This window comes from Mirounga leonina, unplaced genomic scaffold, assembly GCF_011800145.1.
Source record: "Mirounga leonina isolate KUSES-001 unplaced genomic scaffold, KU_Mleo_1.0 Mir_127, whole genome shotgun sequence".
Taxonomy (NCBI): domain Eukaryota; kingdom Metazoa; phylum Chordata; class Mammalia; order Carnivora; family Phocidae; genus Mirounga; species Mirounga leonina.
The window spans coordinates 15,778,983-15,795,593 of NW_023270316.1; the positions used below are offsets into that span (position 1 = coordinate 15,778,983).

The 16,611-nt window shown below is 42.6% G+C and overlaps 1 protein-coding gene across 2 annotated transcripts in view; it reads left to right on the forward strand.

The window, feature by feature from the left end:
- The first annotated feature begins 4,645 nt into the window (after positions 1-4,645).
- DCT (dopachrome tautomerase) overlaps positions 4,646-16,611 on the forward strand; it is a 36,033-nt gene continuing 24,067 nt past the window's right edge. Inside the window, exons 1-4 of one of the 2 annotated variants that reach the window (XM_035002936.1) lie at positions 4,646-5,022; positions 13,177-13,476; positions 15,559-15,659; positions 15,799-15,965. In XM_035002936.1, coding sequence (XP_034858827.1) covers positions 4,728-5,022; positions 13,177-13,476; positions 15,559-15,659; positions 15,799-15,965 — 863 coding nt within the window. In that variant the 5' untranslated portion in view covers positions 4,646-4,727. The remainder of the gene's footprint in view (positions 5,023-13,176; positions 13,477-15,558; positions 15,660-15,798; positions 15,966-16,611) is intronic. The other variant, XM_035002937.1, reaches the window with a different exon arrangement.

Genomic DNA, 16,611 nt, shown 5'->3' on the forward strand with positions numbered 1-16,611 from the left:
TTATGGGCTGAATTGTGTTCCCTCAAAATCGACATGTTGAAACCCTAATCCCCAGTACCACAGAATGTGACTGTCATATGGAGATGAGGCCTTTCAAGAGGTGAAGTTAAAGCAAAGCTGTTAGGGTGGGCCCTAACCCAATCTGACTGACGTCCTTACAAGAAGAGGAAATTTGGACATACAAGGAGGTATTAGGACCCATTTGCACAGAGGAGAGACCAGGAGAAGAGACAGCAAAAAGACAGCCATTTGCAAACCAAGGAGAGAGGCTTCAGATGAAACCAACCCTGCTGACACCTTGGTTTTGGACCTCTAGCCCTCAGAACTGTAAAAAATAAATTTCTTTTTATTGTGCCATTTTGTTATGGCCACCCTAGCAAACTAATACAGACCCCAAAGGCAAGTCCAGAGGAAAGGAATAGGGGACGGAGATAGGAGAGGCACTTGACTTTGACGAAGCTTCGTGAAAGCTATATGAAAGAAGAGTAGGGATTTAAGTGGGTTTAAAATGCAATAAAATACTTGCTGACCCTCCTGGAGGGGTCCTCTTTACAGAGCCCCTGTCTTTGAGAACAGCAGTCTTGGCCATGAGACGTGTGTTTGCCAATAGAATGTGAGCAGAAATGGGCGAGGTAGACTCCTTTCAAGCTGTGGCCCATCGCTGACTTCTTTGTTACAAGACAAGCAGTATCAGGAGAGTAAGGAAAAGATGCTCCTTCACCCTGAGTTCTGGGGGGAAGGCAATGTGGAGCATAACCAGAGCTGATGGGTGGTAGACACTGTTCCACAAGCCAATGAGATTTTGAGGTCTTAATTGCTACCTGACTTAGCTTAAGCTAACAGATAACAAGATTGATGAGTGATGTGGCTGCTAAGCAAACCTCATGAGCTAATTTTTTAGTCATCTTTACTTAGGTTGTATCAGGAATATTGAATTAACTTATAGGAAACATGCACCATGGGGTCAAATGGCAAACTGAATTTTCCAGAAAAAGAGAGTATAGGCTAATGGGAGGATTTAAAATTGGTCATATGAAGGAAAAATGGAAGAAACTAAGGAAATTTAGTCTGAAAAAGGAGAAGATAAGGAACAAAATTCTGTGGAAAATGGACTGTACCCATTCTAGGGAGCTGGGGTCGGGGGAGTTCCCAAGGGCTTTTGCTGGAAACATTGGTGAAGGGAATTTTCACTATTTATATTTAAATTCAAATTATATTAAATATTAAATACTTATTAAAAAGGACAAGTTTCCTAACCTTTAGAATTATTTCTTAAAGGAATCTCCTTATTAGAGGGGTTTAACCAGACGCTGCTGATATCTTGTCAGAAATAGTGAGGAGGGAATTTGTTGTTGGTGGTGATGTGGTGGGGGCCAAGGCTGGAGTGTTGGATTGGACCAGTGGTTTTCAAACATTTTTAGAGGTGTAACAAATCTTATAAGGAACCCTTAACATAGTAGTGGTATTTAATAGTCTAAATTTATTTTATATAGTCAAATTAAGAACACTTAATTTGTATAAAGTCAATCCCTATAATGGTGAGACTCTTCTGATGAACATAAAAAATTGAACTGAGGATGTTTACTCACCAACTGTTATCAAGTAGCCTCTCTTTGCCACATGCTATTCTTAGCACTGGGGAAGGGCAACATGGTTAAATTTCTTGCTCCCCTGGAATTTATACCAGAGTAGAAGAGACAGACTATCAGCAGCTAAACCAACAAGCAGGATAATTTTAGACAGTCATAAGTGTTCTGAAGAAAAATAACACAATGCGGTGGAGAGTAGGGGGCTTGATGTAGACACAGTAGAGTGAGTGGTCAGGAACGACCTCTCTCAGGAGCTAACATTTGAGCCGATACCTGAGTGACAAGGAGGATTCTGAAGAACATTCCAGGCAGAGGGAATGGCAGGAGGAAGACCAACGTGGAAATGAACTTGACGTGGCTGAGTACTAGAGTGATGGGTGTGCTCTGTGATGGCAGAGCAAGAGGGAGAGAGAGGTGGGCAACGCACAGCTCATGGAGGACCTTACATGCCAGTTCTGTTCAAACTATCCACGGTGAAAAATTTAAAAAATAATTAAAAAAATTTTTTCAGCCACAGGCCAACATGCAACCCAATGGGATTAGTCTGTAGCTTATGCTACCAGATCATGTCCATGCAAGTTTGACAACCTCCTAACTAGACTCCTCTTCAATGCGATGAGCCCACTGATCATGTGCTTAAACATTGTGGCAGTGCCAAATCGCCATGATAGTTTCTAAATGCTCACTTTTAATTTCTGTCCTTATTGTATTTATTTTGATGCAGACCAGGAACACATGTTTGTGGATCTGTGGCCTTCACTTTGATTAGTGCATGGGAAGGACCTTGGATTTTACTCTAAGTGCATTAGGAAGCATATATAGGGAAGATGGGAAAAAGAAGAATCAAGGACCACTAATAGGATTGTGCTGGGGCTCCTTAACTAAGAAGAAGAAGACTAATGGAGAAAAAAATTGGGTGAAGAGAGTAAAACTTTATTTTGAAATGTTAATTGAGAAATGTCTAGATCTCCAAGTGGGAGGTCAAGTAGGAAATTGGATATATGCGTCTGGGGCTCACAGCTGAGGTCAGGGCCAGAGCTGTAATGTTCCAAAGAAAATTTGGGGGGTTGAACAGTGGCCTCTGAGAAGTTATGTCCATACCCTAGAACCTGTGAAGGTAACTTCGTTTGATAAGAGGGTCTTTACAGATGTAATTGACTAAAGAATGTCAAGATGAGACCATTCTGGATTATCCAGGTGGGCTCTACATCTGATGACAAGTGTCCTAATAGGAGATGCAGAGGGGAGAGACAGAGATAGAAGAGGAGAGGTCATGTCACTACGGCAGAGGTTAGAATGATACTGCTTCAACCCAGGGAAACAGAGCAATGGTGGCAGCCACTGGAAGCTGGAGGAGTCAAGAAGGATTCTCCTCTAGAGCCTTCGGGGGCAGTGCAGTCCTATCAACACATTGATTTTGCACTTCTGCCCTCAGAATTATGAGAGGAAAAAATTTCTGTTATTTTAAGCCCCTCAGTTTATGGTGATTCAGGAAAGGAATACACATTGAACCTTTCAGCTGACTCTATTCCAACATTTCCTTTGGAACCCTGCTTTGTTCTAACCCTGTGCTTCTCAACCGTGACTGCACATTAACACGGCTTAGAGAACTTGTAACAAATCCTGGCCTGGCCACAGCCTCAGAGATGTTGCTTCTGTGGGCTTGGGTCTTGGCTGGCATCGGAGTAAATCAGAGATGAGAATTGCCATTTATGAGTCACAACAACTTAAAATCTCGGGGATGACACAGACGTGCAGAGGGGAGGAACATCTGTATAAACATTTTTTTAACCTTAGGAATTTTCTTTGGAACATCCTGTCTTTATGCTCAAATATCTTCTTGGAAACCGTCGGAAGCCGGGGCACGTCGGCTGTCTACACAGACTCTAACGGACCTAAGTCAGTCCTGTTTCCACCACGAAGGGGTAAAACGATGCTCTAACAGTCGCCATCACTGCCGGTCAGGACCCTCCCCTCGCTGCTCCCAGAAGCACCGGGGGGAAGCATTCTGTTCTAGACCGAAGCCTAACAACGTTCAACTTGAACATGAATCAAAAGATGTCACTTGCAAGGCCTTGCTCCCAATTGTCTCACTGCCTTCCTTACAATCAGACAATTATAATTTGGAATTTCTGGTGGCATGCTACTTTGGGTAATTAAAAAAAAAAACCTACTGCCTCGATGTACTGAATAGGAGAACAGTACATTCTCATTTAGAGGGAAAGGGGCCCTTAATTGTGGGACAAAGCAATTCCTTGTATGTCAGCCCTAAATAAATGTTTCTTTATTTCTGAAGCTGTGTGACCTCCTGCAGTGGTCTTTCTAGCATGTCAGGGAGCAGTCAGGAGTGGATTGTGGTTAGCAATGCACGCTTGTCTGTAAAAGCCTTTTAACAACAACGAGGAGCTCACTGCATCTATTGACTCCCGGGGAAGTCTGAGGTCACAAGCTTGGCTGGGGCACATGAGCCCAGATAATGAAGATGGTTTTGCCCTTTGGAAACAAAGCCAGCAACTGTATGTACTTCATTATGCGCTTTGGGTCATGTGCTAACAATGAGGGTCTCTCTAATCCTAATCCCCCTAATGATGGCTTCTCCCAGCCCTTACCCAAACCCCACAAGGCCCCGTGGTTTGGCAAGCCAGACCGAATAAAGGCAGCACGGTGTTTGGCTTTTGAACTGAGTTCAAGGCAATTAAAGTTATGGGCTAAGGAGGAAAGGAGGGGTTTAGAAATACCGGTATAATAAGTAGTATGACTGCAGTACCCCGTAAATTAACTCAATTAGACAAAGCCTGATTTAACGGGGGAAAGATGGTGAGAAGCGCTACCCTCATTAAATCTGGCTGTTAGAGGCGCTTCTAATGGCCTTAAATTTGTTTTAGTTGTTTGAATCACATAAAATAGTCTGTGCGTGTGCATATACACACGTGCACTCACGTGGGTTCTGCGATTTTTGCAGGTATTTTTTTAAAGAGGAGAGGAATCGAGCGCAAAACAAAACGATATCAACTCCCCCACCCCCCAAAACCAAAAATCAACTAAATGAGCGCTCAAGCGCTCGAGCGTGGAAGGCGAGGAGAAAGGCAGGGTAGAATCAGGGAGTGGAAAGCAAGAGGGAGTTCTGCTGATAAAGCCATGAGCCCTCTCGGGTGGGGGCTTGTGCTCAGTTGCCTGGGCTGTGGGATGCTGCCTGGAGCCCGTGCACAGTTTCCCCGGGTCTGCATGACGGTGGACAGCCTGATGACCAAGGAGTGCTGCCCGTCGCTGGGTCCGGAGCCCGACAACATCTGTGGCTCCCAGGAGGGCCGGGGCCAGTGCATGGAGGTGCAAGCTGACACCAGGCCCTGGAGCGGTCCTTACATGCTACGGAACCGGGATGACAGAGAAGGTTGGCCGAGGAAGTTCTTCCACCGGACCTGCCGATGCACAGGTGAGGGAGGCCGGCAGACCCGGCCATGCCCTGATCCGGGTAGGGAGGCCCCAGTTGGGAAAGGAGCCCCTTCTCAGGAGGAGATGAGACTCTTAAAACTGTTAGACTGGGCTTTAAGTAGCCAACCAAGTTTGTTTTTCACAGGCAGCGAACTGAGTCGGGCTGATGTCTTGGTTCTATTTTTCACACCCTCTGTTACATCTAGTTATGGAAACCAAATGGATATTACATGGGCCAAGCCTGGTTATGTGAACTCATGCCAACATGCCATTGGCTTGTTTGTTGGAAGGGGGAAGCTAACGAGCTCCAGAGTCAGCTTTGAAGCTCAGAGCAAGTCCTTTCAAGATGGATTCGGTGGCCTCCGCTTCTGAAATGGGTCTGCACTTGTAGAAGAGGGGGATGGGTAGCCTTGGCATCTAGAAGACAGGCATCCAAGGCAGGTGTTTCCACGGTCCTAGCCTCAGCGTTTCTCGTGTTTGGAACGGGTCTCAGGCAGAGTACATCTTGTTAGTTAAGGTTGTGCCTGGGTTGCCACTTTGCCACAGTCGGAGGGCTGTGGTGGGACAGAGCTTCTGCGAGCTGGGGAGGGAGAATCCCAAGATAACAATGGCTTTTTCTGCCCTTGCCTGGGTTGGCTGTGGGCATTTCGCCATTTGCTCGGTGTCCCTCTTTCAGACCTTGGTCTCTCTTATGACTTCTTCGAAATCTCTGTGCATTTCTTATGCCTCCAGCTCTTCTGAGCCTTCTCAAATCCTCTTCAGTAGCGCCTGCCTGTGTTCAGCAGCCATGCACAGCGGTGATAAACACTCAAAGGCTGGCAGAGCATTTGACGCACAGAAAGTGCATGTGGCAACATTAGCAAAGCCCTTGGCCACTGTTCTACACCACCCAGCTGCATACCAAGTTTTCCTTCTTAAATTATTATTTTTTGCTTACATTCTCATAGGATGCCGGCACATAGGGAATCCAGATAATGGGGCTGTGTAGGGATATAAAAAGGTAAACTAAGGAAATGTACAAAGGACTGCGACGTTGATGTAGGAATGGTGTTAGTTTTTTTAACAGGCAAAAAATTCTGGCTGTATAATCGTTTTGTGGTCATATTACTAATTCTGCAATTCCAAGGAACTCAGTTTTGCGTTGGGTATTCATTGTGACGAAAGTTTTAAACAGCATATTGAACATATACTATCCATTTTTTTCTGAGCTAATTGAACATTGTCTTCTATAGACATTATCTCATGGATTCTCCTGGCTTTTGTCTGAGAAGCAGCAGGTTTCATATTACCTGTGTGATTAAAATCACACTACACAGTAACTTCTTTGTCTATGACTCAAAAGTTCTTCTAGAACACTTATTTCCAGGCCAAATCAACGATAGAGTGCTACCACTTACAACGGCTGAGCTTCTCCATTTATGGAATCCTGGGGCAGAAGATATTAAGAAACCAGATATAACTCTTACCTCTTCTTATCATCATCTACTTTATATTTTTGACCTGGTAGGCAAGTTTGTTTTGTTTTGTTTTTTAAAGTTGAGGATGGAGAGAATAGAGAATGGCAGCATAGAAAAGGATAATTATAATCTCCCTTTCCAGGAAGTAGACCTATAAATATTCCTCCAGAAGTGACAAGAAGTTAGGGTCACCGTGACCCACTTCCTAACATAAAAAGGGATCCCCTGTTCTGAGGACGATAAACATATACCTAGGAGACAGTGGGTCAGGAGGAGGGTTTGGGCTGTGAGTCTGGACTGTTAAGGACATCACATGTCTGTAGGTCAGCCCAAGGAACAGAGCTTTCTCAGTGTGTATGGTCTCCATTGACAGCCATTGTCAAGGCCTTGGCTGCTCCTGAGACCAACTACCAGCCTATGGCTCTCCTCCCTTCCTCCGTGATTTGATCTGTATAGACTCATTCAGGACCATAGCTCTTTCCATACCAACTCTGGATGGCTCCACTTATGTTGGCTAAATGGTCTTATTCTTTGAGTCTCAGGGCATTAGACCAAGTCCTAGTGGCCGAGCTGGAAACCAACTTAGTATAAACAGTAATCACCATTCTGTAATGTGTCATGTGTCCCAAAGCAAGACATAGGACCTTCATTCAGCTTATTCTCCCCCAAAAGGTGATTTGCTTACCTTCCAAAGGTAGCTTTTCATGGTTTGGGAAGCAGTCTTCAGAATTTAAACCTGATCCCAAAACCTGAACCCAAAAGCCCTCCTCTCTGTTATCCTCATAATTTTTTTGCAAATAGGACCCCTGGGATTCTTCTAGATCACCCAAAATTTATTAAGGAAGAGATCTAGTTTAGCTTCTGGAAACCAGACTATTGGTGACCCTGAACTTTGTTAATGCAATGGAAAAGTAAACAGACCATTTATCCATCAATGGACATTTAGATTGTTTCCACATCTTGGCTATTGGGAATGCTAATATCTCTATGAGATCCTGATTTCAATTCTTTTGGACAAATATCCAGAAATGCAATTGCGAGATCATATGGTAGTTCTATTTTTAGTTTTTGAGGAAGCTCCATACTGTATTTTTCCATTGTGGCTGCGCCATTTTGCATTTCCACCAACAGTGCATAAGGATTCCAATTTCTCCACATTTTAGCTAAGTGGTATATACATCCAACTGAACACTATTCAGCCTTAAAGAAAAGAAGGAAATCGTGTAGTATGTGACAACATGGATGAACCTAAGGGGCATTATACTCAGGAAATAAGTCAGTTACAGAAAGACAAATAAGACATGATTCTACTTATATGAGGTATCTAAAGTCAAATTCATAGAATCAAAGCATGGAATGCTAGTTACCAGGGGCCAGGGGAGTGAGACATAGAGAGGTAGTAATCAGTACACATAAAGTTTCAAGATGAGAGTAAGCTTAAGAGAGCTGCTGAACAGCATTGCACCTAGAGTCAGCAATAATGTATTGTACACTTAAAAATGTGTTAAATGTTCTTACCACAATAAAATAAAATAAAATAAAATAAAATAAAAAAAATAAAAAAATACCCCATTGTCTTCATGAGCTTGAAGCTGGTAGAAGATATTAGCCTAACAAAGAGAAATAAAAACAAAGTCTGGAGGGGAAACCCCCTAAATGATGTGCTCAAATCCTCTAGAGAGAACTTCTTTATTCTCTATTATCTCTAGGGATAAATTGGAACCCCAAACCTACCAACCTTAATTGTCAGGAAGAGCTGAATTTCGGGAGACTTGGCATTAGCTCTTCACCTTACACATCTCACTAGCCAACTGGCGTTTCTGAGAACATACCAGTTGCAGCTGTGTTTTTGGACTTTTGGAAAACATGCACACCAAATCGTTTTTGAACAGTTGTCAAAGAACTGCTTGTTTGTACAAGTGACTAAGTGCCTCCGTTTTTCCAATCTCTGAAATGGGGATAATGATGAAACCGCACTTGTAAAATCTTTTTGAGCTCTGTAGATGAAAGGCTCTCTGTGAGTATAAAGTATTGTTATTAAAATAATAGAATCTCTAATTAAAAGGAATAGGCTATTTAGAGCTCCTTGTAAATTCACTAATCGGTGGTCTTTAAGCTTATTTAGTCTAATAGCCTTCTGAGGTTGAGCTGATACGGTTCATGTAGGAACGTGCCTGGCTTGGTTGTTCTCACTCTCTTTTCCATTGCTCTCCCAGTCCTAAGTAGGTTTACGACTTTGTCTTTTTAAATTTAATTTTTGCCGAAGGACATACTCCATGGTAGATAGATTGGTATCTCGGGATCCTTTAGTTTTCTTTCTCTCTCTATTTTCCAGTAAGAAAATGCCATCTCTTCTAAGAGGCCCGTCTTGTAGTTTTTGCTGTTGCTATTGGTAGATTAGGGGAATAAATGAACTCGGGTCAAGTTGATGGAGGGAACCACTAGGGAATCTAAATTAGAGAAATAAGCACTTTGTGTGCTGGGCTTCCATGTTGTTGCACTTTTCCGTTGTCAGCAGCATTTTCATGAATTCTTTGGACCATGTTTAGAAGCTCTAAACATTAAAGGGACCCGACTGCAGAGGTTTTGGAGAGATGCTGGAAAAGGGATTTTTTTTTTTTTTTTTTACATTTCTGGGCCATAGGTGAGCTCACATGCAGACAAATGCTTTTTTTAAATTTATTGGATTATAATTGAAAAATGATATTATCTTAGTTTCAGATGTACAACACAGGGATCCGACATTTGTATACACTGCGCAGTGAAAGTTCCTACCTAATAATGTTGACTGTATCCCTCGTGTTGTCCATTACACTCCATGACTTATTTATTTTTAACTTGAAGTTTGTACTTCTTAATCCCCTTCCCCCCCATTTTGCCTCCTTCCCCGCCCCAATTCTTTCTTCTTACCTTCTACGTTGCTTTTCAGAGGCAAGCATGGTTTTGTAAAAAGAAACATCTTTGCTCAACATAATTGTGAAGCAGCTCTGGTCTTCTGAGTCAGAATTAATCGTATTGTCTTCTGTGGGGCTTGGTTTATTCCTCTGTTTTCACTTTTCCCCACAGTTTGACTTGTGTCGGTGGTTCATTGCACACGCGTTCTCATCCCCTGGATGAAGACATTGTGCCTTATGTCTATCTGTATCTTCTAGTACCTAATGCCTTTTGTTCCATTATTCATTGATTCATTTATCACCTACCTGACTGACATTTATTTAGCACCAGTGATGCTAGGCCCTTCAGGTACAAAGAGGGGAAAAACGCAATATGATTTTTTTAAAAGATTTTATGTATTTATTTGACAGAGAGAGACACAGCAAGAGAGGGAACACAAGCAGGGGGAGTGGGAGAGGGAGAAGCAGGCTTCCCGCCGAGCAGGGAGCCCGATGCGGCGCTGGATCCCAGGACCCCAGGATCATGATCTGAGCTGAAGGCAGACGCTTAACGACTAAACCACCCAGGTGCCCCCGCAATATGATTTTTAAGGTGTCCACAGTGTCGTGGATGAGGAAGACAGGCAGGAAAACAAATATTTACAATACTGCTTCTATGTGGTATCTAGTAATAATAACAACACTCAATAGAGAACTGACTATGTACCAGATACTGTTCTAAGTGCTTAATATGATAACCGGCTTGTTTTCCATGAGAACTCTGTGATGTAGAACTCTTATCCCAATATGACAGATTTGGAAGAGTGAAGTCCAAAGCTACAAAGCATGGAAACTTCTTCCAACATAACAAGTGGGAGCACAGAGAGAGGCATGCTGAGTTTTGACCGCCCTTTAGGCGTTCGGTGTTAATAAATTATCTGTTGAATAAACAAATGAGGGAGATAATTAGCTATTGATCATTTTGTTTCTAGCAACCAAAAACAATTGTGGTAAAGGAAGTGAAGGAATATTAAAACTCATGGCATAAGTTATGAATTACTCAATTTCAACAAAATTCAAAGACAAGTTTTATGCATTTAAATGTAGAATTGTACTGAATTGATTATTATAAAATTGAGGTGTGCTATTCCTTAGCATTTCGAAGGAGAGACTCACTCTCCTATTGCAAAGCTGTGGCTTTATATTCACCTTCAGTCATCTGGCTCTAGGTAAGTAGCTGGAAGTTTGGGCACTTAGTATTCTTTGGATGCATTTTCTCATTCACTCCTCAAAAATATTCTATTCCTGTAAAAGCTGCCAGAGAAGGTGATATGTTTTAATCAAAGGTGTTTTGAAACAGATATATAATTTTAGTAGGTTCCCTGGGGGAAAATAACTCTGGAGCATTTGTATAGTATCTGGTACTTTGGTAATTGCTCAATAAATATTTATAAATAATTTCTATTTAGTAGCTTCACTCTAGTAATCAATGTAAATTTTAATGTTTAACTGAAACTATTCTAAAACATGTTTCAGTCTTGGGACTAGTAGAATTTTTTCTGTTTAAGTATTTTTTACTTACGTTCTCATATGATGTTAAAGCATAGAAAACTACGGATAACTGAGCTCTGTGAGGATAGGTAGGATATTTTGTATGTTTTGAGGAGCATAGAACCCAAATAAATTACCTTAAGAAAAATTTTTCCTACTCATGATATTTTTAATGACATTTTCTTTAACCATCAAAAAATCCATTGGGTTATAATAGAAAAGGAGGCCTGTGCATTTTTGTTTACATAATACAAATGCTAATCATTTTGTTTCATGCTACTGTAAAATTTTCTTTGCCTGTAGAAATTCAAATGATCCTCTCTCTACTATGGTCATAGTATTTTTTGCTTACCTCTGCTTTGGTATTTACAGTCTATCAAAATTATTTACAGGGCCTGCTTTTCCTTCTAATCCACAAGGATAGGGAGAAAGAGGAAGAAGAAATTTTATGTTTATTGGATTATCTACCACATGCTTTATACTTCTTTGTTTTTAGTTAATTTTCCAAAAAAATTTCAGCTCTATTGAGGTATGACTACAAATAAAAGTGTACGATTTTTAAAGTGCACATCGTGGTGACTTGGCTTTATATTTCTTTTATTCATGCAACAAATACTCATTTTGTATAAGGCCGAGCACAGGCCTCGGCGGTGGGGTAACTGCCTTCCAGTTGTCTGTACCTGAGACAAGTAGATAATTACTCTTGGTGTGATGTATCCAATGGAGGGAGCATATGAGGTGCCAGGGGAGCTCAGGGCGCTAGCATCTGACCCTGACACGTTGAGTCAAGGATGACCTTGTAGACGACCCATCGTGAGGCAGAGAGCAGGAGTGGTAACCCAGGCAAAGAGGAATTTAAGGAAATGATGAAGGAAAAGTGCTGTGGATTGAAGTGAGAGCCAGTAAAAAGGTCTGGGAGGAGGAAGACCAGGAGGAGGGGGATGGGGGAAGGGGAGGGGGTTTGGGGAGGAAGGGAGGGGGAGGAGGAAGAGGGGAAGGTGGGGAAAGGGGGAAGGGGAGGGAGGTAGGGGGAGGAGGAAGAGAGCAGAGTTGGTCTCCCATGTTAATGCTTTATGTAACCCCTCTAATCCCCTGGGGGATGAGCATTACCATCCCCTTTTGCTTCAACTTTCTGCTCCAATAATATTTAAATGTTTACTCTGTAACTTATCACCACCTAGGGAATGAGGTGCTGGTCATACCAAAAGCAGTAATCAAGACTAAAAAGGGAAAAGTCCAGGACAAGCTGAAATAATTTCCACTTTAGATGCTAATCAGGCAGATGCTTATTAGTTCATATGACTAGTACTCCTTCCCCGGGTAGATAAAGCAGGGACATTTGTGCCGTGGACGGGGAGACCTGCAATGATTTGCACTTGGTGATACCGTGGCAGCTAATTCACCTTTATGACCTGCCGGCCTCCATTGATTTTTGTCTTAACGCTGTCTCCTTTGTGAAATAAACCAGCTTTTGTAATGTTAGATTTCACCTAAATTCCTGGAAATCAGCTTATTTATTTTGGTTCCACCTTGAGCTGGGTGTATATCTTCTTCCTTTTCTAAATCAATGAGCCACACTCACTCTGTGTGGGCCCTGTTGTGTGTGCCACAGGATAGCAGGGCTCAGCAGCGTGCCCATCCAAGACAGCGGGCAGCCTTGGGGCTGGGGCTGTGGGGAGGAAAGAGAAACTCGTTCTGCCTCCAGTTCTGGAAGCCTAAAGTCTCAGGTCGAGGTGTCAGCTGGGTTGGATTCTTCTGAGGCCTCTCTCCTGCTTTGTTGGTGGCTGTCTTCTCCCTTGGTCTTCACGTGGTCTTCCCTCTGTAATGACTAGTGGCCAAATCTCCCCCCCCCTTGTAAGGACACCAGTCGTATTGGATTGGGGGCCACCTCATGACCTCATTTTTAAGTTAATTACCTCTCTGAAGACCTGAGCTCCAAACACAGTCATATACTGAGGAACTGGGGGTTAGAACTTCAACATACGAATTTTGAAGGGACACGGTCCACCCATGACAGCTTGTGACCCCTTTCATATTGTTTCTTTGCTGGGAGTATTTCTAAGGAACTCTAGTACTCTGTTCACTTGGAGATGCAAACATTTCAAGAGGAGAGTAAGGGAAGGAAATTGGCTTCCTTTGCCTTTTTGCAAACACTTTCATCTTCTCCTCCTTTTTATCCCAGGGTTCAAATTCAGAAATTTCTTCCAAGCTACAAAAACTGACTCCCTCTTCCATCTCCCCCTCCCCTTTTTTTTCCTTTTAAAAATAAACCAGGACATTTTGCTGGCTACAACTGTGGAGTCTGCAAGTTTGGCTGGACCGGCCACGACTGCAATCACAGGAAAGCCCCGGTAATTCGGAAAAATATCCATTCCTTGACTGCTCAGGAGAGGGAGCAGTTCCTGGACGCCTTAGACCTCGCAAAGAACACGACACACCCCGACTACGTGATCACCACCCAGCATTGGCTCGGCCTGCTGGGGCCCAACGGGACCCAGCCACAGATTGCCAACTGCAGCATTTATGATTTCTTTGTGTGGCTCCATTATTACTCTGTTAGAGATACATTATTAGGTGGGTTTTTTTTTCTCAGCAGAGGGTATATCATTATAGTTTGGGGCTGTGGGGGGATGGGTGGGGAAGTAATTTCAGGGCAAGTTAATTAACAAGAGAGCAACCTCAGGAAGGGTTAGGCTTATGAAAGTCAGAGGATTATCAAATGCTGCCTGAAGCTAGGATGGAGCACAGTTTACCAGTACGTTGGCTGACATTTGGGAAAATGTTTTCTCCTGTAGTTGGTGTTTTGCGTTCAAAGTCTAAACTCTCCTCTATGAAGCTATTAATCTTCAAAGGCAAGAGTTGGTGAAGCGGAGGCAAATTCCTTTTGATTCCAGAAGAAAACATGTCTAAATCTGGCCATGGGAGCCCTCTCTGACATTTTCCCTCAAATTAGAGGAATTAACAGAACATGTGCTAAAGCACATGCAGCTTCTTTGCGCAGAATTAGAGTGTTTGTGTGGAAAGTGCGTATCTCATTAAACCCGCATGTGTTAGTCTTTAGACTTTTGGTCATCATTCATGGTGCCTGTGATATGGTGCACCGCTGTGGGGATCCTCAGGTTTTTTCGGAGTTGTACTGTCAAGGAAGAGCATAAGCTGCTCCAGCAATGTAGAGTTCCTCCTGAATTAGCCCTTTGAACCATTACAGTGGATGCCTGGGAAAATGGTGCCCCGCCCTTCTAGATCCTAAAAATTGGGGCCTGCGTAAGACTTGGAATGGGGGCTTGTTTGTTAGGAACTTCATTAATCTAGTAGGACCAGCTACGCCCTCGGATATTTCGCAGTCAGTGAACGCCACAGACGTCAGCTCGCTCCAGGGGGATGTGAATCCATTCCTGGTTCTACTCTGTGTACTCCTAACGCTTTCTTTGGCTGTACCTGTTATCTCCACCTTTGGGGCCCCTTGTTGGGGTTGAATGAAGACATCAAACTCCCTTTGAATAGTCAGATTCTCATTGGAATTGTCTGTCCTTGTGTTTATCACTGGTTCCCCATTGCTTGATTTCACCTCATTTGTTCGTTTGGGGAACATTAAGCTTTGTTCTGAATTAAAACATTTAAAAAGGACTGTGTAGCCATCAGCAAGCGATAGCATGTCTTTCCTCAGTGTGAGTCCTTAAAAATCCTGCCTCTCAGGTAAGCATCTGTCTTTCTTTATCAGTAGATAAGGAGGCTCTTCTGGCTATAAACCTTTATAGTTTTCCTGTCATTGCTCAGAGGAATTTTTGCTTTATGAGAGGGTTTTCTCTCAAGAGGGAAAGAGGACTATAGTTTCCGGTCATACCTAGGAATTAAATTTATATTTGTGTCTGTTCAGCTCTCTGAAGTTATTATAGGTACTTTGAAAAAGAACTAAAGCCAGCTAAAGTTTCTACATAACCATCAAAAGCTTTTATGAAAGCGGAAGAAGGATGGAATGGGCAGTAAAGGGGGTCATTAAATTGCCCGAAGCTTTTCACTAAAATTGGCGGTTCCAGTGGCCAGCCAAATTGGTTTGAATGTATTTTTCTCTCTTCTAGTGTTGGCGACCATGCTTGTCAGCTGGTGGTTGTAACTGACTGAGGGCGGAGGCAAAATCCATGAAAGTTCTTTTTGGTGACATAAATGCCTGAATTAGGACTAAGAGCAGTCCAAGTTGCTTTATTATTAATTAATCCTTCCCTTGTAAGTGTGTGCATTTGTGAGGACTAGGTTAGAAAATATCTTTTGAAAATATATTTCATTAAGATCTTAACGATCTAGCCCTTTGGCTAACATTATTTCATCTTAATGAAACGTTACTGAAAAATTAAACATGTGACAGGGACTCTCAAAGCTGAAAACGACCTAGATGTGTCTGGATCTCTGTTGACAATCAAACTTTTGAGAGATGGAGAATTTATCCTAGAAGTGCTGGTTGCTTCTGGAATTTTGTTGTTGCTGTTCTTGCTTTCAGAAAGATAAATGCCAAAAACCTTTTTTTTTTTTTTTTTTTTCTTTCTGATTAGAACAGCTTGGACTTACTGGCTCTGCAGACACATCTCACTGGGGTAAGGATCTGCATTAAAAAAAAAAGTGCTATTCCACGATCTTTAATATGTTTCCCAATTGCTTTAGGACCAGGGCGCCCGTACAAGGCCATAGACTTCTCACACCAAGGCCCCGCCTTTGTTTCTTGGCACCGATATCATCTGCTGTGGCTGGAAAGGGATCTCCAGGTTGGTCCAAACTATGCCTTCGGTATTTTGAATTTTGCATTTGGTCAAGACCCATTCCAGTCTTTGCTTTACGTGCTTTCTTGTTGTATTTGATGTTGATATATTGAGTTACATAACTAGACACACCCTTTGCTTTTAGCAACTCATCGACAATGAGTCCTTCGCTTTGCCCTATTGGAACTTCGCCACCGGGAGGAACGACTGTGACGTATGTACGGACCAGCTGCTTGGGGCTGCAAGACAAGACGACCCAACTCTCATTAGTCAGAACTCAAGATTCTCCAGCTGGGAAATTGTCTGTGATAGGTAATGGTATTTGTGACCCTGCACTGGAAATCCAGAGACCGTATTTTCCTAAGTCTGGGAGATGGAGAGGCACTTTATATTTCTGTTTCTAACGCAGGCTGGGTTCTTTGTACATGTTTCTGAAAATGATTTTCCTGAGGGAAGTGGGATTTTAAAAAATTCTAAGCCCTCTTATTTAAAAAAAAAAAATAGAGGTCTGGAAATCGCACTTATGAATCGAATGGACTTGGTTATCCTTTCTAGATTAACTGTTTTAAAATTGGAATTCGTTTCTGCATTCAGCCAAACATTTCTTAAGTACCGATCATATTGCAAGCAGTGTAATAGTACTGACAATACAAAGATGAATAAAATAGAGCTTCCCTTTTGGATATCGTTTTATATTTACAAAGGCAGATTGTTTGTAAGTGAGTTACAATACAGTGTGAAAAGTATCATGATAGATGTAAGTGTGAAGCCAAGAAAAGAGTCAGGGGAATTCTCTAAGAGGCAGAGGCACACCCCACAAGCAGATGGAGGGGTGGGTGGTGAGTGTGTCCTAGGTGGAAGGAACATCATGTATGAAGCTGGGAAAGTCTCTGGAAACAGTTCAGTATAGCTAGACCATCGGGCGGTGGTGAGCTGAGAGGGGCAGGGGGTGGGGCGG